Source organism: Harmonia axyridis, chromosome 4 (genome assembly GCF_914767665.1).
Source record: "Harmonia axyridis chromosome 4, icHarAxyr1.1, whole genome shotgun sequence".
Taxonomy (NCBI): domain Eukaryota; kingdom Metazoa; phylum Arthropoda; class Insecta; order Coleoptera; family Coccinellidae; genus Harmonia; species Harmonia axyridis.
Genome location: NC_059504.1, coordinates 20,176,958 through 20,199,370, shown reverse-complemented (window position 1 = coordinate 20,199,370; position 22,413 = coordinate 20,176,958). Strand labels below are relative to the sequence as shown.

General features: G+C 32.1%; 1 protein-coding gene across 7 annotated transcripts in view; it reads right to left on the bottom strand.

Annotated features, from left to right (window-relative positions):
- Window positions 1-329: 329 nt before the first annotated feature.
- Window positions 330-22,413, bottom strand: part of LOC123678738 (carbohydrate-responsive element-binding protein) — a 31,801-nt gene continuing 9,717 nt past the window's right edge. Inside the window, exons 3-20 of one of the 7 annotated variants that reach the window (XR_006747285.1) lie at window positions 17,466-17,539; window positions 15,497-15,619; window positions 15,133-15,280; window positions 14,426-14,512; window positions 14,250-14,368; window positions 13,264-13,420; window positions 12,807-12,968; window positions 12,381-12,625; window positions 10,387-10,558; window positions 10,025-10,093; window positions 9,747-9,919; window positions 9,295-9,534; window positions 9,099-9,226; window positions 7,736-7,859; window positions 7,512-7,641; window positions 3,296-3,485; window positions 3,138-3,241; window positions 330-2,743 (exon numbers count right to left, since the gene is read on the bottom strand). Coding sequence is in view for 3 of the 7 variants with exons in the window: in XM_045615897.1 (XP_045471853.1) it covers window positions 3,370-3,485; window positions 7,512-7,641; window positions 7,736-7,859; window positions 9,099-9,226; window positions 9,295-9,534; window positions 9,747-9,919; window positions 10,025-10,093; window positions 10,387-10,558; window positions 12,381-12,625; window positions 12,807-12,968; window positions 13,264-13,420; window positions 14,250-14,368; window positions 14,426-14,512; window positions 15,133-15,280; window positions 15,497-15,619; window positions 17,466-17,539 (2,267 nt within the window). In the remaining 4 variants the exon portion in view is untranslated. Of the gene's footprint in view, window positions 3,486-7,511; window positions 7,642-7,735; window positions 7,860-9,098; window positions 9,253-9,294; window positions 9,535-9,746; window positions 9,920-10,024; window positions 10,094-10,386; window positions 10,559-12,380; window positions 12,626-12,806; window positions 12,969-13,263; window positions 13,421-14,249; window positions 14,369-14,425; window positions 14,513-15,132; window positions 15,281-15,496; window positions 15,620-17,465; window positions 17,540-22,413 lie in introns of those variants that run through there. The other 6 variants (XR_006747283.1, XR_006747284.1, XR_006747286.1 and 3 more) reach the window with 6 other exon arrangements.

The window sequence follows — 22,413 nt, the reverse complement described above, 5'->3', positions numbered from 1 at the left end:
CCCGTAGGCGGCTGGCGAATGCTTGCCGAAACGTCGGGACCTACTAACTGAAAGTTAGTTGACAGTTATGCTGCATGCCAAGTCGCTTCTTTTTATTTTAATAAATTGTGACATCTTCACGTTTCGAGAAGGTTTTATAAATAAATGCTCTCCCTTCGCAAACTTTTGAAAAAAGGAAAGTAGCAGTTGTTCGTCATGGCTCCAATTTTATTTAGGATATAGTACTAGATGTACATGAGCATAGTTGGAAGCGGCCCAAGCAGCCAAAACTTAGAAATTTCTTCGAGACTCACTCCATTCGATAGGAAAATTAATAAATCAAAAATTCATAAAAACAAAATTTTTTTAATGCGATATGAATTTGACAAATTATTACAATAAACAACGATTATAAAATAACATGAAATTATTCGTCTTATAAGTACAGTAACAAAATAATTGAATCAAAAAAAAAATCAATACATGATTTCTAAAAATGAGAAGTATTCGTCATAAATATATTGCAAAAGCGAAAATTTCTGATAGTTTTTCGAATAATATTCAAATTATTGAAATCGATCGGTGAAAAAGAATCTGTGCAGTTTTTCCTATATTAATTAAACTCCTAATAAGCTCAAAACCCTATAAGATATCCTCTAGAGATTCGATTTGAATCGCTTGAATGAAAGATGATCTCAGTTGATTTTAGGAAGTAATTTCTTCTTAACAATCTGAACGATATAACAAAGAAAACCATTTAATTCTTAACATCAATTATCGATTTCAATAATTGCAAATATAAAAGAGATCTGGATACCTCCTTTCTAAAAAACATTGATGACTTTATTGTATATAGTCATCTCAATTTCAACAAATATGCCATATTTCTAGAAATCTGTACTGGTATCACACATTTCCAAGGCACTATTACTAGTTTACATTTTTACACTTTTTGCACAATACGTGGTATAACATATATGATTAACAAAATATAACTACCTCATTTATTTGGTCATCAGGAATTTTCTACTAGTGATGGAGACAGTGTAACATACTAGAGAGATTTTATATTAATCCTTATTTTTTCTGATAGATAGTATTAGTGATTCAATCATCAGCTGGCGCATAGGCTCTGGATTTGGATTTAGCAAACGGTTGGAGAATTTAAATGAATATTATGCAAGCTGAAACTTCTTCAAATAAATATAAATCAAACTTTTCAGTTAAAGTCGTAGAGGAACTGCTGAACTTGCGAAAAGCGACACTAATTGTGTTTAGAATAGTAAAAATATAGTTAATCTAATTCTAAAGAAGAAAAATTAATGCTCTGACAGAGAGCAAACGAAGGTGAATAACAAACCAAATTGAACTAGCAAAAGTCTAGATCAATAGATAACCACGATAAATCGGAGGTATGTAGGTAGTGATAGACCGATTTTGCTCTTCTTAGAACTCATCAGTAACGTTTATTTAGCAACAATATAAGTTAATAACTGTAAGAGTAGATGAGATCAAATTATTAAATGACACAGAACTGATATGGCATAGGCACATTAACCGATTGAGATTGCCAAAACAATTGAAGGTCGAAGAAAAATAAAAAGGAAGCAAGTCAAAATTATATTCAACAGATAGTTGCTTGCGTATTTTCAATAGACTGGAAAATCACAAACATGAATTTCATAGTAAAATTATTCGTTCCATTTTTTTGTTGGTTAGTTTAAGCGAGTAGCTGACATATTTCTTCTTCCTCTTGCAGCTGATGAAAATTTCTTAAAAGCTGCTTGACAATGATTTCATAAAAAGAATTCAGTCGCCATATTATCATCGAATAAATCATTCCAAGCACTTTTACAGCTTTCCATATTCACAGATACTTATGTTGTTGACGATAGATTCGCTAATTATTTGATCAATAAAAAATTTGCCTGTTTATTAACTGCCTTGTTTGCAACACTGCCTCCTGATCTAAAGTTGAATTCAACTAAGTATTTTGAATATATCATGTATAAGACAAGTTATGAAATTGAAATTTTGTTTAGTAATAATGTTTATGTTACATCGATACAAAATCACTAGAAAAAATCGCTTACTTTTTTGTGTGAAAAAGTAATAACTATATTATGAAAAACTATAATATATAAGATTCACTACGGCCCAATAAATTTATGAAGGTTAATCTTTCTTACATACATGGCACAAAAGAGTATACATTATTTACAAAAAAAATATATTGAATACCTATAGCATAACTATACTATAGCTGTTGCATATTCAACTGCTCCATTAAAAAAATAATCTAAAAACAAGAGAAACATATACATTCTTCATTTATGCAAATTTTCACATCCAATTCATTTCAAAGAATATTGAAAAAATGAAAAATGTGTATCATTGCTTTCAAACTCAAAGTTTCATAATATTCCCAAATTTCATATACCTATAGTAGATATAAATTCAATATGTGCGAAAAAATATATGTTATATATTCTTTAAAAATCCATTCCTAGAATAAGAAATATACAGTCTCTCCGACAATCCATAAAATCAGTAATGTTCAAAAGAAAATAAACAAGAATATTCCTATTTGTTTCATCAACTTTCGATTCTGATATGATGAAAAAGAACTGAAACTAATTTATTCAGTGACAGTTAATTGTAATAAATCTATTTTACCATTATGTTTAATGTGATTTTTCTCTCGTGCTTCCATTGAATAATCTGAATGACACTGAGTTTTAATGAAATGTATCATTTTCTTTATCTACGACAAACATATAATGTAAGTTATAATTGGAGTTTTGCTCTTTAATGCATATATAAGTTTTCCTTAGGGGGGAAATGACGAGTAATTAGAAGTTCTCTCTTTTTGCTCAATCACAAATTCTCTCAGATTGATAATACCATTGAAAAGAACTAATTCAACAGTAAGAAGTGTTTAGGTATTTGTTTTGAGATGGATGAAAAATACACTGTAAAAATTGTTCAACTAGATATAGCAACATTTACCCTGATATCAAAAATATCGAAATTTATAATAAAAAAATATGCAAACTTCAATGAACCACATCATCTAAAGAATTCAAACTAATAAAAGTATTCACTAAAAATCTTAGACTAATATATTAGTCGTAGAGTAGAATAATGACATTTATCACCTCACAATGTTACTCCCTCGACGCATACGCGATTCGGTTTGTAACTATCCTTCAGGAATAATAGTTATCATTATTGCATCATGGTGTTATCTGCTATTAAACTGCTGCGATATTCGTACTTTTGACTTAAATGAAGAAAAAAACCACACTAAACATACCTCTGATAACTTCAAATAGGAAATAATCATTGGATCTGTAAGTATCTGCTGATTTTCTTGTCGGAGAACATATGCTACGAAGGATTATTACTTGATGACAAACATAACTGTCTCGCCTCGTCAGGAAGTCTTTCTGGTTCAGAGAGAATTTCAGTTTTTGTGCACAGGTATCTCAAAGAGTTTAAGACAACTGAAAAAAAATGAATAAAGATATATTGAATATAAAATTTCTTAAAAATTTTTTTGAGGACCCGAATTTTGAAAAATTTATATTCACAGAAATTAACTACAAGCAATGATGAAATTTCAAACCCGTCATGTTATCATTGTAATGAATTGTCAATGCACGGTACTTTTAGGTGCTATTACTCTAAGTTTTATTTATTTCAAAAATCGAAACCGGAAATATTGACATTAAAGTAACTTCGGTTGTGGAGCAGTACAGTGCATCCCATTTTGGGTGAGACTGCCAGATTTCTCGCTTGTTATTTAAGATAGAGCCTTGCGGTTTTCACGTTCCTGTCCTACTTTTTCGTGAAACTCAAGTTGGTCTAATCAGATTTTGCATAACTGTTTCCGTTCAAGAGATACAGGGCGATTTTGGAAATTTATACTTTTCGGACCCCTCCTTTATCTCCGAAGTTATTAGAAATAATGCTGAGGTAAAAACTACGTCTGAATCAGAATTTTGCGTAGAATCCAGTGGCGTACTCAATTTTTTTTTTCGGGGTATGGTTTTGAAGATTCAACACAAACCTATATTTTGTTTAATGGAACACCCTATATATCATTACCTCGTTGAATTCGTTATTTTTTTCCCTTCAAAATGATGTATGATACTATATAGGTAGAATGATCAGAAATGTTAAAAAAACACTAAAACATCAAATAATGATGATTTTTTGTTAATGAGTATGGATTTCCCATATAAAAAAAAGGTTCAATTGGATAATTTTAATTTGTGATTTTTATAAATAGTAGAGTAAGCAAACAAAGATAATACACTCATCACTAACATGAAAAACAAAACGTAGGTACCTACCTAATAGCAACAAATAAATACAGTAGACTCGCAATAACGTGAACTTGCGATACCGTGAATGGCTCTATAACGTGAACAGAAATTCTGATCCATTGACTACTCTGTAACGTGAACATCGCAGAAATTCGGTAACATGAACAGAGACAGATAATCTAATTTTTTCGCTTACGAACACGTTCAGACTTGTTTGCATAGTCATAATACATTTAGTATCTCAGATTTATTGAAACAGTGAATATCGTACTTTGCGTTTACGGAATATCAGAGTGTAACGATGCCTCCGAAGTGTTTAACTCTATTTGAGAAAGCGAATATATTAGACGAACACAAAAAAGGTCTAAGTGTAACTGCTTTGTCTGTGAAATATGGCGTAGCAAAATCAACGATTTGTTCCATAAAGAAGAAGGCTGAAAAAATAAAGGACTCTGTCAATAAAACCTTGAAACCTAGCAAGAAGCGAACGTTGAGAAGACCGGAAAATCCAAAAATGGAAAGAAAATTATACAAATGGTTCCTAAATCAGAGGAAACATAATGTTCCTGTCACAGGAGATATGATTAAACACATGGCATCAAAATTACATGAAGAATTTAAAGAAACCAATAATTTCAATGCCAGTGATGGTTGGCTACAGCGATTTAAAATTCGACATGGCGTTAGATTTTTAAAAATTACTGGCGAAAAGCTATCATCGCAGCCAGAATTAGTCGATCCTTTCAAGCAGAAGCTGAAGAATTTAATTCAAGAACATCACCTAAGTAACCATCAAATATACAATGCAGATGAAACAGGCCTTTTTTGGAAACTTCTCCCTGACAAAACATTTGTTGCCCTTTCTGAAAAAGCAGCTCCTGGATTGAAGATGGCTAAGCAACGTATTACTTTATTGGGGTGCGTGAATGCTAATGGTTCGCATAAGTTGACGCCTTTATTAATAGGTAAAGCAGCGAAGCCAAGATGTTTTAAAAATTTTAAAAATCCGTTCATCTACAAGCACTCAAAAAATGCTTGGATGACGATAGACATCTTGAAGACATGGTTTTTTCATCATTTTATTCCAGAGGTGAGTGACATGTAATTTTTTTACGTTTCGTATAACATAATGATATCAAACTCAAATTTCAGGTCAGATCCTTTCTGCGAGGTCAAAAACTGCCTCAAAAAGCAATTCTCATTTTGGATAATGCTCCTTGTCATCCGCCGGCTGAGGAATTACGAAGTTCAGATGGAATAATTTTCACTGTTTATATGCCGCCCAACGTGACTCCTTTGATCCAACCCATGGATCAGAATATCCTACGTTTAACAAAACTACATTACAGAAGGAGCTTATTGAGTCAAATTGTGAGTCAAAAGGAAAACATAACCGATGCTCTGAAACGACTTACTTTAAAAGATTGTGTGGCTCATTTACAAGTTGCATGGATCAAATTGGATGCAGAGATGATTTCAAAGTGTTGGAAAAATTTGTTTGATCGCACTGAAGATTTCACTGATGAGGATAATATACCTTTGAGTACCTATGTTACAAGAAATGCTCAATAGAGAAAAAGTTGTTGTGAAAGATACAATATCACTCTTAATGGAACTTCAACCGGTAAGTAAAATCAGCATACATTTTCATTTCCTTCAAATTTTCTATATTTTAGCATGATTATAATGAAAAAGAAATTGAACGGTGGAATTGCGATGAGCTAGATATGAATGATGAAAATATTCCAGAAAACAGCGACGATGAAGATAACGATGTCGATATTGTAAGGCCCAAAGTTCCACATTTCGAAGCAGTGAAATCAATTTCCACTGTTATTTATTGGGCTGAAGAAAATTTTATGGAAATACAAGACATAATAACTTTGAAACGCCTGCAAGAAAAAGCTGTACTGGAAAATTTGAAGAGTAAACAAATTCAAACCAAAATAACACAATATTTCAAGTGTTAAAATAAATGAATTATTATAAAATACGTCACAAAATTTGCACATTGCCCTACCCCCCTTAAGATGAACACTTCCGATAACTCGAACACCCTTGATACATTTTGTGTTCACAGTATCGCGAGTCTACTGTAATACAAAAATTCATGAACATTGCATGATATCTTACAGCTTAAACTGTCCAAATTACTGTCCATTTTCCTCTAATACATAATTGACAAAACTTTTCAATACGCCTGAGTGCATTTAATATTATAAAAGGGCGGTTTTGTAAATCCTGGAAAACTGCCTCTCTTGATGCACGAAGTTCTTCGAGACTGTTATGTCTTTTACTGTAGTATATTATATGTATTAGGGAAAATGGATAGCAATTTGAACAGTTTAATCTGTAAGATATTATGCAATGTTTATGAATTTTTTTATTATTTATTTGTTGCTATTAGGTAGGTATCTACGTTTTGTTTTTCATATTAGTGATGAGTGTATTATATTTGTTTGCTTACTCTACTATAAATAAAAATCACAAATGAAAATTATCCAATTAATCCTTTTTTTCATATGGAAAATCCATTAACAAAAAATCATCATTATTTGATGTTTTAGTGTTTTTTTAACATTTCTGACCATCCTAGCTATATAGTATCACATATCATTTTGAAGGGAAAAAAATAACGAATTCAACGAGGTAATGATATATAGGGTGTTCCATTGAAAAAATTATAGGTTTGTGTTGAATCTTCAAAACCATACCCAGAAAAAAAAATTGAGTACGCCACTGGATTCTACGCAAAATTCTGATTCAGACGTTTTTACCTCAGCATTATTTCTAATAACTTCGGAGATAAAGGAGGGGTCCGAAAAGTATCAATTTCCAAAATCACCCTGTATCTCTTGAACGGAAACAGTTATGCAAAATCTGATAAGACCAACTTGAGTTTCACGAAAAAGTAGGACAGGAACGTGAAAACCGCAAGGCTCTATCTTAAATAACAAGCGAGAAACCTGGCAGTCTCACCCAAAATGGGATGCACTGTACATTACTAGAAATTTTTGAGGATAATTTTGATGATTATTAAAAAAATCAAAAAACTTCCAATTGAAGTTAGGATGCGGATTCCATTGGATTGTGATAAAAAATCAACGCGTGGATTTAATTTTGAAATATTATGATGGAACCAAAATTGAACATAGGACATTGATTCCGACAATGATGATGAAAAATTCGCTGAACTCTTACCTGGCCTGAGATCTCCTAGAGTGCAATGCTGCTCTACCCATAGGATTGTGGACCTATATAAATCCTCCATACTAGACGTAGATACTACGTTATTGAATGACACTAGAAGGGGCCTGAATATCAGACTAAACTGTGTATTATTAAGAAAAAAGCATTCCAAGATTATTCATGAATGATATTAATTTCATTTCACTAAAAATGAACGTAATTAATGAAAAGGATACGATCCAGTACTTCCAGTTTTCAACAGTCCTATTTCTCACATACTCATCAAACAATTCTTGCATTTTACCATCTCTTCTTATATTGATTGGTGCTATATTCGTGGGCAGCATAGACTGACAATTGCTAAAGAAAAATATTGTATATATAGTCATTTCCAACGTTTGCGATTATTGGGGCACCAAATATTTTTGTTCAAGAGAATTCACTGGATTTTTTGGAATAGTTTCTAACTTTTTTCTTCAATAAGCAAATCATAATAAATATAATATGGATAATAAATATCCAATGTATTAATATCTCATAAAAAATTATGTATATATTTCTACGAATTAAATATTTAACCTGGCGTTACCTATTACCTGTACCCTTATTAAAATTAATATCCATTGTGAATGAAACAAAAAACTAATTCATTGAAATTCTCAAGAACTATTTCTAGTTGCTCTAGATTTCAGGAATCTCTTATTCTGCCAAAATCAAATATTTAACATTTCCTCTATTATTCATTATCTAGAGACAGGAAATTCTGAACTGTACAGTATATTTTTGAATAAATTAGAGAAAAATTGTTCCTTTCACACCAATATGTTAAGAATATTCTACTGCAATAATTCATATAACAATGAAACCATAATCATGCAGAATCTCTAGTCCTGTCACCATGGTGTGAAATTAGCTACAATTATCTGCCTACATACATAATTCATTGTGCATGGACTCTTTAATTTTATTGGGTCGGATGTTAACTCATATATTACGTAAAGAGAAAACGTGAAGAATTTATATTTGTTGGGGACAGAAATGTTGAAAATTCAAACCTGAAGAAATTTAAGTGCGAGCATTGATGACAATTATTCTATTAATATTATATAGTTCTGGCAAGTCAGTAACTTGTGATGTAATATCTAAATATTGGAATGAATAGAGTATCCCTCCCTCTCTTATGTTTCTCTCTCTCTCTCTCTCTCTGCAAATCAGAATCTTGATAAACTAGACCAAATAATTTCGAACACGCCTACCTGTACCGCTTTCTTTCAAAGCCTTTTGGAAAGGGAGTTGTTTAAATACAATAAATATTCGACAATGAATCGTATTAACTAATAATAGAGTAGATTATCAATAACATAAAAACAGAATAATTTCTACAAATATTTAATTCTCTATGACAATTGTTTTATCAACACTATGACTTCGTCTGGCTACATTTTCAAATAACCAGACATGAAGCCTAACGAAGCCACAATGTTGGCGAAACAATTGTCGTAGACAATAAAATATTTGTGGAAATTAATTTATTTTTATTTTATTTATAGCGAATTTCCGTCAAGTACATACATTAACAAAAAAAAAATTGATATTCACCTGATTGAAGTATTCAAGCTTTCTATTTGCTGCCTCAAATTGCTCATTTCTTCTTTCAGCTGTTCCCTTTCTTGTCTCAATTGCCTGATATATTCAGCACCTTTTTGTAACATAGCTGCTTTACTTAACTGAAAAAGGATGTTAAAGAGAAAGGCTAAGACCAACTTAGACATGAAACGTTGCACTAAATACTTACCCTGGCATTTGGATTCTGATTAAGGTGGGGAATCAGAGAGTAGATTACATCGAAACCATTCTTAATGTTGTACCTTCTCTTTTGCTCAGCATGAATATGGCCTACTCTACGTTGATCTCTTGATCCGGAATCTTGTATTGGAGACCCAATAGAACCCTGCGATGATGTTGGAGAATTTAAGCACTGTGCTGCATGGTCCAAGGTTGGGCTATTTGAGCTACTGAAGGAGTTCAGCATCGACTGAAAACAACATTCAAATGAAAAAATATTCAATGGAGTTTCTTGAAATAAGCAGAGTTCAGCCATGCTGTGTCATTTGAAAAAGCCTTTTTCCGCAGTTTTCATGAAAAGAACTAAGTAATATTGTAATAATAAAAGTACAATTAAAAAAAAAAAGAAAAGCTATATGGTTGATTTAATGAATGTAAAATTTTTGTTTATATTCTACTCACATGATCTGTTGAGGGTGATGGCACAGAATTGAAGGTGACAGGAGACGTTATGATAAGTGTAGTTGCTGGTGTATCAGTCAAATATGTGGTCAAACCACTTTCTTCCTTTATTCTAATTGCACTATTCTGTACAGGACTTTGGCTCTGTCTATACAGATTAGAATTTTCAGATGCTGAAAATTATTAACATCAATTCGCATATACCTAATCTATCATATCGATAACAAGAATTTTTTGGAAGTGGGATACGACAGTAATAATCTAAAATAAAATCTCACCATTATTTGTTAACAGTTGTGTCAAAAGAACACTGCTGTTTTGTGGAGCCACCGTTTCTTCATTAGAATCTGAAAAATTAAGAACACATTACTAATCGAAAAAATGATAATAAAAAACTCTTTTTCTCTTTCTCAATAAAATTTTTCTGATGAAATGTAATTAAATTTTCTCCTGCAAAATTTTTTCAACAAAATGCAATATTACCTATTCTATCAACATCACTGATTTTTAATGTAACATTCACTGACTTGGTAAGAACATAAAAAAGATTTTGTCAATATGTTATAAGATTAATCTTTTTTTCAACTTTTAAATTCGAACTGGTTACTCCTTATTACATTAATGATAGCATAAAACTTACTGTTTGTTAGCAACTGAGTTAGTAAGACACTGTTTGTTGGGGTCAGTAACGCTGGATCACTGACTGCCGATAAGAGAGGTGGCCTTTTGATAGGTTCTCTTGTAGAAGATCTTGAGCGATGTTTGGTTCTTGAAGGTCCACTACTTCTTGAATGATGGTTATTCTCATCTTTCTGAAATGGAAATATACCATACTGAATAAAAAAGTCAAAATAAAAAATTTAAGTCATGATTTTTTTTTTAATTATTACTATGGTTGATGTCATGGTTCTTAATACTCAGAATAATTTATTATTAATGAAATTCTGAAGTGAGAATCTATAAAACTAATAAAATGAATAGTTTCTTTGTGCAAATTTTCTGCTGTTGATGAAACAACTCTGTTAAAGCTGTTCAGGGAAATTACAATGGAGAGAATGAAATGATATGAAAATAAATCTTTTTGTGAAAATGACAATGATTTCATTTGGACAACCACATGAATGATTAAAAAAAATGCTAGAAAAGAGGTTAAAGGAAAAATGAAAGGATTCAAAATGATCAATATGATAAAGAAAAAAGTTATATATCTGTAACAACATTTACAAAATATAGAATGAAATATTTGATTAATACATTAATGTAAAGTTGGGAGCTTTTGCACACTTGTTTATCTAGAGACTGACCCCATCCAATAGTAGGGCTTGTAGTAGGCAGAAAATTAAATTATTATGTATCAAATCATTTCAACCAATGTCATTTTCTACAATGATCAAGTACTTAATGAAAAATCTGATTGAAATCAGAGAAAAAGAAAAAAGAAGAAAATTGATTTTCTTCTTTTGAGCTCCTTGAAGAAAACTATTGTTTTAACATGACATTTTTGAGTATTAACTATCAGGCTGTGTCCATGCTTTCTCTGATTAATTCTTACCGATAATTTCTGATTGAAATAAGCAAAACATAAGAGGAAAATAGGTTTTCTCCTCTTGAGCTTCTTGATGAAGACTATAATTTTAACATGACATTTTTGAGTATTGACTATTGAGCTGTTTCCATGCTTTGTCTGGTTAATCCTTACCGATAATTTCTCAAGAATCGGTCTATGGTCTCCAGGAATGTGGTCCTAAAAAGGGCTCTGAGAAGAACCAAGAAGAAGAGAAGAAACTTCATCTATCTAGACTTGCATGTTACATAATTTTTATTCTCGGTCCACAAGTTTACCACCGACAATGTCCAGTATTGCAGATATTATCATTATACCAGAAAATATCTTTCCTAATGAGCAATTTGGGTTCCTAAAGGGTAGATCTTCTATCAATTGTCTTCTGCAGTATGAATAATGACTGGGATCGACATCAAAACACGAGTTGATGTTATTTATCTGGATTTCGCCAGATGCGACAAGTGGCGTCCCACAAGGCTCCGCGTTAAGGCCGATACTTTTCCTCGTCTATGGTGAATTCGTCGAACTTAGATCTTAAAGCGCGCTGATTCCGTCTAGTATTTTTTTTCGCTAGGGATGATAGTGTTTGGAGTGTTCAATGCTAGATCGCCAGAATCTTCTAAATCCACCGGCGCATCACAATCTTGGCGATACAAATACTACCTCGAATACCACCTTTCTAGTATATGGTGCTCTTCTAATCTATTATCAACTCTAGCTCAGCTTAGACATATTTATGATTGTTGAATATTCATTACCAAGAATTTAACACCGTTAAATAAATATATAAGATAGACATATAAACCTTGCAGCTGGCACAACAATTAAAGGTCATTGAAATTGAATAGAGATTTGAGCTTGTTAAGTTCAAAAAGAGAGCACTTAACAGATGTATATTATACAGTATTGGCAAAGATTCAGTAAATAATATTTCGAATTACTTGGCATCGCATTTAATTAATGTAGTTATCCAGAATAGATGTTAATTTTTTTATTAGGAAAAGCATTTGTGACCTCCACATGATTGTAGCAACCCCCCAACATGCTTCAATAGTGAGAAACCTACTTACTACTTTATAGGTAGGAGAATAAGTGTTATAATTTTGAGATTGCACTGAGGGATAGTGCATTGTGGTGTTGTGTACCTGGGAAACTGGTGTTGTAAATTTGATGTTGGGTCTAGCCAGAGGCTGAGAAAATTTGTAACCTTGATTAGAAACAGGTCTTAGATCTGCAGCTGCTTGTGGTAACTTGAACTGAGAGGCTTCACTCATGGTGCTCAGTGATGGTTGAGATTGTTGAGGATTTTTCGTTGCTGAAAAAAAAATCTGTTACATATGATTCATGATTTTTTTTCTACAACAACAGCAATTATTCAAAATACTTGAATTCGAGAAAAAACAGGACATTAAAAAAAATTCAACATATGATTATCATAGAATTTCAATCCATGTAATTGATATGTTGCAAGTTCATTTACAAACTATTCAACTCACTTGTTATATCTTCACAAATTCCTAAAGGTATATTTCGAGGTGGGTCTGAAAAATTTCTATAAATCGTATTATTCTGCATAATCTGATTCTCAACAAATTTGTTGGAACGCTCCGAAGATTTGGTTCTTGAGATAACATCAGTTTGATATGTAGGAGGAGGAGCTGTAAAATAAAATTCCAAATTAACCAATCACGTGAAGTAAGTTTATCTCAAGAGAAAGAACAAATATCTTATGAAATTATATATTTTCTGCACCTTCTAAATATACAGGGGGTTTCAGGAAAAGAATCATTAGGTGTTTATAAGAAAAAAGTTATCAAAAATCTATGTCCTAAACATCGTAACTTTTGAGCTACAGAGTGGTACTTTGAATAAAAAAAAGGTTTTCATAAATATTTTGATGAAATTTAGCAAAATCATCAAATAATTTAGATATAAGTTAACATTGAAAATTACCTGGTGGCGGTTGTCTTTGGGAATAGGTACTCTCTATTGGCAACAGCACTTGATTAAAATTGGATGACTGTATTGTTTGTGGAGTTAACATTTGTGTTTTTTCAACAGGAACTGATTGTATCGTTTGGCTATATTGAGCTTGAGATGAGCTGGATCCCTATAAGAGAAATATTAATCTTACTTCATATAGGATACAAAAAACACTGCAAATTTTACACAATCAATATTATTTCCTACTACTCGAAGAATATTCAAATCCATCTTCCACCTCTTCTCTAATCTATCTCAAATGTTGGGTTTTAGTTTTTCGATATACCGCTTGAATTTTCTATAATTCTGATGACGCACGAAACTATCTGGTCTGATTTCACGAAAATATTTAATATTTATTTTCCAATATCCGCCTTAAATTTGCTATGGTACTAGTTAAGAGATCAACATGAAATGACCACCAGAAATCTGGGTTCGAGTCCCAGGTAGGGTCATTGGTGTTATGATTCCGTCAATATCAATAAAGATCAAACTTTTTCATCAACATGAAATTTTGCACAAAATTAAAACTTTCATTTCATACATCCAAGTGCAAATTTCGAATGGCCATAGAAAACCCTTATGCTTATGGTTTGAGACCATTCCCGGTTCAAAATTCTAGAATTACAGATATTGTAACGAAATGATAAAGAGATCGGTTCAGAGAAGAAGCGCACAAAAAAATTTTTTGCAACTCAATAATAGAGAGAACAAAAAATCAATGAAAACCTATTACAATCATTGAATTAGATACACATCCAAATATGTCAAATAACACTATTGCTAAAAATAAAGTTATAAAGCCCTTACAGAGGGAGTAAATGCCAATGGAATTTTAATTGTAAGAAACAGATCTTAAATAATTTTTTAAATTTTAATTGTATTATTGCCATATTAAGCACTAAGTCCCTCCGATAAAAAGAGTAGATTAAAAATTATTGTAATATAATACCCACTGAGATTGTAGTATTAGACGTAATCAAATCCAATTCAGAATATGGCCATCCAACAGGAGATTTGTATATCGATTCATGTTGTTCTTCAGGTACAGTAGGCAGCTTTGATAACATTAGTTCTAGGAAAGGATGAATAAAATAAAAACAAGGAAAATAATTTGGTATGAAATTTTCACCTTGCTCAAAAGTATCCATATAGTCATCAAGGTTTGGTTGTAAAGGTCCCAAGCTTGGTTGAATGAAATCAGCCAATCCAGCCTTAGCTATAAGATATTTTCATTATAAATGAAATATTATATAAACAAAAAAGAGAAAGCGAAAATAACAGCTTGGAACAAGGAAACGATATTTTGGCTTGTTTCCTCAGAAAATTGCCCATAACACTATTTAATTATAATTCGGTAGTCAATAACATTATCAAATTGTACTCTAGCATTTAGTACCACCCCTTCATAAAATGGGAATGGAATGCTTTCTATTAAAATCTTGAATACCCTTTTCTTGTATTTACTTCATATTCACAAAAAAAGAGACTTTTAGAATTATTAGAAGATATGTTGACCGATTGATTTACGAGTATTTGAGGTTATTAAAAATTAATGCTCAGCCTGATAACCTTGATACTCCAAAGTATTCATACTTTTGAAACTAGTGTTCAAGAGGTCAATAAACTGCAGTGTGTAATAAGTATATGCTATTGATACTTTTGGGTATTGTCGCATCCCAATGTGGGCCTAGAGGTAAACTTGTGAAGATTCCTACTTGGGAGCACATTTAGGAAAAACTAAGACAAACTCTCCAGGATGTAAACTCAGATTATGTCATATCACAATATGTTTAGAAGTGTAGATAGTGGTATCTATGGCATTGACAAAATAATTACCAATTTCCCTAGAATCCGGAAAATGGAAAGGCTGATTTGTAATAGTTGAAAATAAGGTGTCACTCATGAGATCCATATAGTCTTCATCCACAAGCATATGTACACTTTCGTTGCTTTGAGAGTCCCAAAGACCAACTTCGTTCATTATCTGTGAAACATATTAAAACTTTAATATCAGATTATATATCACCTGACAAGAAAAGCTAAATATACACATAAAGGTTTATAAATTTCTAGTCATATAATTTTTCAGGGAATACTCGATTTGTTAAGAATATCCTAGATATAGTATAAATGAAGTTTGAACTTAGTAGGTATCAAATACACTGTCCAAATTTTCATGTGATTTCAAATATTCACTCACCGTGTCTTGGGAGTCTTTTTGATGCGATGAAGAGTGATGTCTGTGGAACATTCGCCATTTTTTGTATTCCGCAGTCACTGCATGCAATTTCCTTTTCCAATATTTCCCTTCCAATACAATTGCCTGGAAATAACATTTTATTCAGGTATCATTTGGAAAGGTATCGAAAATTTGAATATTTCAATATTTTTTCTAGATGAATGCTAGATCAGTTTCGTAATATTAATAGCTGAATTTTTCAAAATGACCAAGTGTTCATGTCAAAAAGTGGACAAAAGATATCAAAAAACTAGTAATGATCAGATGCAGTATGTAGTCTGCCTGTTTAACCAAGGTTATACAGGGTGATTCATTAGGAATGTCTAATCTCTGAATTATATATAAATTCTAGACCTCAAAATAATATAATGATTCTGCCTAACAATTGGATTTTGATGTTCACAAGAATTTTTCATGGTTTTACAATTTCTATTTGAAAACTGCCAATTTTACGACTTCAGGCATGACAATTTCTAAATTGGTCTCTACTTTAGCATTGCTAATAGGGGGCGCTAGTTATACTTAGTTGTTTTGGGGAATCAAAGCAAAATTTTTTTCATGGCTGAACTGAGTCAAAAAAAAATATTTTTTCTGTAGAATTTAACGTTCTTTTATATTTTCGTATTATTTTATTCGTAGTTCCAACGAAAAAAATTTGCTTGATTTACTAAAAACAATCAAGTGTAATTAGCGCCCTCTTTGGGCAATGGTAGTACACATTTTTTTTATACAAGAGCTCTACTATCGATCTAACATTCCACTGCTATGGATTATATTTGGCCGAAAATGGTTTATTTCCAATAATAATTCTTTGGAATCGTTAAAGGAAAATTCTCCCTAAAATTTTCAGTTTACGTTTTGGAATGTGTAGAATCGAATAAAAAAAAATCGTACGTCCACCATCTGGGTCTTTCTCGGAAATTTCAAGAGTTATTTGCATGAACACTATCCCTGTTTTATAATTCCAATTTTTCCATAGCGTGTGTTTTAAAATGTAAGTTTTTGGAGGGATTGTTTTTGTGGAAAGCCAATCATATGATTTCGATGTGTAACGCACATCAAGCAAAAATGGTCAAACTAAGAGGGCTCCCTGAGAATGAGGGACTCATTTCACAGCACCACCTTGTTCTTTAATAACTATGCTACTAGATAATATTTCTCTATGATCTTTTCTATCTTTTGATTATAAATTCCAAATAGTTTTGGATGATAATCCTGTTATTCTTAGTGAAATGTCTAGAAACACTGAAGGCGTTCACTCACTCTTGGAAAAAGTTTTAAATCGGACTAATAACTTGAGTAGTGGCCAGACTTCTTGGATTTAGAGGAGATTGGAGATAATTCAGTCGATTTCCGCATCGTTTCCGATGTCGCTCACATCAAATATTATATAGAGCCACCAAGGAAAGAGAAGATCGCCAAATCCAAGTTCGCTTCGTCTGAATTGTCTAAGCAATGGACACACTAGTAATCCTCAATCGCAACAACTGAATCCTTTGTTTAATTTACAGAGATTTCAAGCTATTTTAGTTCATTACGTAAATATTATGTATTGGAAACCATTACACATTCGGGTAAAAACAACAGTTTTCCCATTTTTTATTCAATACATATCGCATCATAATGTTGCATAAACGATAATAAATAGAGTTATTATTGGCAACTTCACAGAATGCATAAGATAACAAGAACGGACGTCCAAAATATAAATTTTGTTCTACTCATAACAAGTGGTTTTTTGATCACAATCAAATGAGGCAATAACTACCGAAAGTACACAGAGATAAGGGAGGGATATCAAACGAAATATTATTGAGTTTAATTAGGATCGAAACGAAATGAAATAATATATCATATTGGATAATAGACAATCTAATAAAAGCTCTTTATCTATGTAACAAACAGATCTACACATTCAATATTGACTTACCTCTGGCTTGCTGTGGGTGTCTACATCCAAAGGAGAAGCAAACTGGCAAATGTTGATTTGCCAGTTTTTTATAACTGAAACAGAGACCATTGTTAATTATTCCACATAAATGTTAAATGTGGACATCTTCAGATTATGTAACTGAATTTGTTGTCTTCTACCTATTATTCTTTTAAATTTCAAATCTTTAAATTTTAACGCATCTATTTGTTGATGAAAACAAACTATATAATCAATTCAATTCAATTCTTTATTGATCCCTAAGACACAGAATAATGTATAGGACAAGTCAACATCAGGAAAAAAAAATAGCATAGTTACAAACTTTGAGATGCAAAATTTGACATTAACAAGAAACAATATAAAGGATTAAATCAATGAGTCAGAAAGAAACTCCTGAGTGCTGTAAAAGCATTTATCAGCTAATATACATCTGATCTTTTTTTTGAAAGTTTTGATATCTAGCGATTTCAGCTCGTTCGGAAGATGATTGTAAAACTTGATTCCCGCAAAAGTAGGCGAGGTCTCATATTTGCTTGTGTTATGTCGTGGTATGCAGACGATGCTACTATGTCTTGTCTGATATTCGTGAACACTTCATAAGGTTATTAATGTTACATTTTACATGCAGGAGACAGTTCAAGATGTAAAGAGATGGAAATGTCAGGATTCCAAAATTCTTAAATGTCGGTCTACAGGACTCTTGAGGACGCAGATTGAAAATTAATCTAATGATTTTCTTCTGGGCATTGAAAACTCGGTCGCTACCAGAAGACCCTCCCCATAAAACTATATTATAACAAAGGTGACAGTTTACCATACCGTAGTATATACTTATTAATGCATCCATGGGTAGTGAGTGTTTTAGACGATTAATGGCCTAAAAAGACCTGTTCAATTTTTTTGCTAGATGTTCAATATGGGAATTCCATCTCAGAAACTCGTCTACATACAACCCAAGGAATCTGATGCATTCGAGAGATCTCAGAGCTCCCCCCTGAGTACTGAGAACCAACGGTTATCCACATTCATGATGAGTGAATTAGTTCTGCACCACTTATTGAAGAGATGGATCACCATCTCACATTTAGATATTAATTCGATTAGGCTATTAGCCTTGATAGCAAAAGAGGTGTCATCTGCGAAGAGAATCAGAATGCACTCTACAAGATATTCAACCATATATTCAGGCAAGTCATTCATGAACAGAATAAAAATAAGTGGCCCAAGAATTGATCCCTGGAGACACCAAGATTGTCATACTCGGTAGAAACGTGTTTCCCTACATGGACATATATGGAACGATTAGAGAGGTAGCTCAGAATCCAATCCAGGATTATGCCTCTAAAGCCTATTTGGTATAATTTATCAGCGATGAATTTATGTTGAAGACATCTCGTCAGCTCGATTAACCTAGCTGTTAAAATTCAATTAAATACCCATATTCAATACTTTGATACATTTAATTCACGCAAAATAAGTACATACTAGTACGAATATGAGGGTAGGTGATAGCCTTAAATATTGCAACTGCACAAATATCACAACAATTTCTGCCACTTTCATTGGTACGTGAAGTTTAGTCTGTAATTATCAATTGCAGCTTGTATATTTAATTGACAAACACACATACTTCACCTTACCCCAACAAAAGCAACTTAAAGGCAAACAGAAGATGGCATATTAATAACAATAAGGGTAAGGGTAGCAATTCCCAAGTTATCTGAAGGCAGAATTGATTCGAATCCAGACAACAGTTTACAGCTTAAGATTACTCTAATTCATGGAGAGACCCATAAATAATGTTGCAATTTAGGATTAGAAGTATTGAACTGCTTCTTGGGGTTTGTCAAGGTCATAGCTGGCTATGAAAGACTGCGAGATGTCATATAGCTGTTAAATTACTCAGAAGCTTGGCGTCTTATTCACATCACGCTGTTCCCTTTTGCACATTACATTAAAGTTTTTTAGATGTTAAAATTAAAACCTGTTTCAAATCATCAGTTATTTCAATCGTTCAAAATATAAATAAAAGCTTATTTTGTTCTATATCATATTAACGAAGAAGAGGATATATACTCGTTCTAATGTTGCCATAATTTCATCGTGTTGCCGATGTCTCATTCTGATTGTCATTCAAATTTGGCGCTTTCATAAAAAATAATGCTAAATTCATTATTCAAACAATCATAAGAAGATAATAAGAATAGATTGGACTGAATAATGTTTTTTACAGCATCCTTTAATCCTGAAATACGGATACAATTACGAATTTTTTTCATATCAGTTAGTTATTCGATTTCATTGCTAGTTACCAATGTCATTATTGAGTGCATTATGCCTTTGGGCATAGTCTAAATATTTTATGGCCCTCGGACATTATGTACAGGGTGGGCCAAATTGGACGCTTTTGAATGGAAAGTCCTATTTCATTTCATGAAATTTGGCATAAAACCCCAACTCCATAGCTATCGCCGTTACAGTTACCGTGCGTTTTTCGAAAATGTTCATTTTCGAAATATTGCTATGTTCTGTGCACAAACCAGTTAAAATTTTCAAAATCGGTTCACTATTCACGAAATAATGTAATACTGTACTCATCGTCAAAAGGTGATGTTAAACAAACAATTGAACCGCCCAAACTGAAGAATCTGAGAGTTTTGAAGAATTCTAAAATTATTTTCAAGCTCTGGGAGAAAGGGAGAAAGAATTCCTATGACGACTTTGTTCCGACACAACCACCTGAGGGTGTCAACAACCTCCAATATTTTTTTAATAGGAAGGCTATCTAGATGTAGTTTAGTTCAACTAGGATGTTCACAGAACAAAAAAAGCTTTTTAGCTACAATAGATCTGCCATCTCCTTCCTATAAAAAAAAATTCGTTGGGACACCCTGTATGTTTATTATGATAACATTAAATTGAATCTTCAAACCAGTTTTTGTAGTAATTAACTCTTATGACATAAAAGTTTGTATGCCCTGGGGCGATTTCAAACCCTCAGATCAGAAGCCCTCAACTTTGCAAGTACTGCTTTAGGGACATAAACACCTACTCAATGACCTTGATACATAAATAACTATACTGAACAAAATCCACTCATTTTGCAGCAGCAACGGGGCACCTTTTTATAAACACCCTCTATTATCAGAATAATTGAATATTTACATAAATAAATATTTATGCTATTATCATTAGACTATTTACATAAATATCAGATCTCTTTGATATGTAATTTTCACCATACTTTCGGATTATTAATGTCGTAGGTGTAATATTTAAATATACAAGTAATATACAGGCTTTTTTAGATTTATTAATATTGTATTGTTCTCGAACTGAAAACTACACTTTACTAGGAAATATAACAATTGTTTGTTCAGATTCGAATAATGCTTCATAACAATTAAAAGATATGGATTTATGTAATTTTTATTTACTTTTTGTATGGTGTTTTCTGTTTCGCTAATATTTTGAAAAAACAAAATAAATGTGAGTTGAACACTGAATGAAAATGTGTGGATTTCCCATTTTTCTTCTGTTTGTTTTAGGGTTGTAGGGTTTTAGGGTTTTTTTGCACAGATGACTGTAAGAATGATCTTGGATGAATGGTTCTATTCAAAAATACTGAATTCCAAATAAACTTTCGAATTAAATGCACAACAGCTTTAAATTTTTAAGGTGGGTTCAGGGTCCGTATATCTCGGTTGAGTTCGTTAATGGACAAAATCCATTCAATGAAATGTTGTTCTTTCAATAATTCGAAAAAAAAACAAGCCGATCGAACGGACAATCAGAAATGATAATAAGAAATTCGAAATTTCGTGATGATATAATATATTGTTAAATATCCGATAGGTGAAAATTTGTTGAGTAGGTTAAATTAATCGATAAATTTAGTAATGTATGAATAATTTAGCTATGTAGCTTTTACGTATATTAAATAATAATAATAAATTTTTCTCATCTGATAATCTTCGGAACCACAGAATGTATTATGTTTTCGGTTATTTGCAGAAAGTGTTGAAGGGGTGTCAAGATGCAATATATCTTCTTGTACCTTACTTTAAGGTGTAGTAAAAAGAAATACATTATTTTTGCATGAACAACAAGGCATTAATTTCCATAGTTAGAATGATCCGATTTAGGTTTTGTTAAATAATTTATTGCATTTTGTTGTATCATCAAGCCTCCATCATAGAAGCCCTCGTCCCTAATTGGCGAAAAATTGAGAAAGTCGATTTTTTCACCTGCAAAATTGTTCGACATAGACAGGGACAGATAGTTATCACTTGGTGCCAGGTCTAGACTATAAGGTGGGTGCATAAGAACCTTCCAACCAAGCTCCAGGAATTTCTGGCTTGTCACTATCCATGTGTGTGGCCTGGTCCCCAATAGGGCGTGGACTTTTTCGCCTTTTTGTATTCGAATATTCATCCATAAATTTATTCGATTATTCGAATAATTCATTCAAACAACTATTCATGCTTGATTATTCATGAGTAGTCATGAATATTAAACTATTCGTTGATTATTCAATGATTATTCAGTGATTATTCAATAATTATTCAGTGATTATTCAATGAATATTCAGTCAATATTCAGTGATTGAACTCATGTTTTAATGAACCAATAAAATCCGAGCGTTTTGATGAGTGAATATACCCTTTGCGACGTGGTATAATCGTTTTGGTGTTTTGCCTCTAGCCATATACGCTCTATTAGTGTGACGTCACACACCGCCATTTTTGGTTCTCCTATCAGTGTTCGGAATCCAAACAAATAAATTGTCATTCAAATTAGTACGGTCTCGTTGAAGGAATTGGCTTATTTTCATAAATAAGAGTATTTGAGGAACGATTTCAGTATTATTATTATTATTAAGTTTATTGAGCAAAATTTATTGATAGACCGAAAGAACGAGGTTAATACCAGTAACTTTGAATCC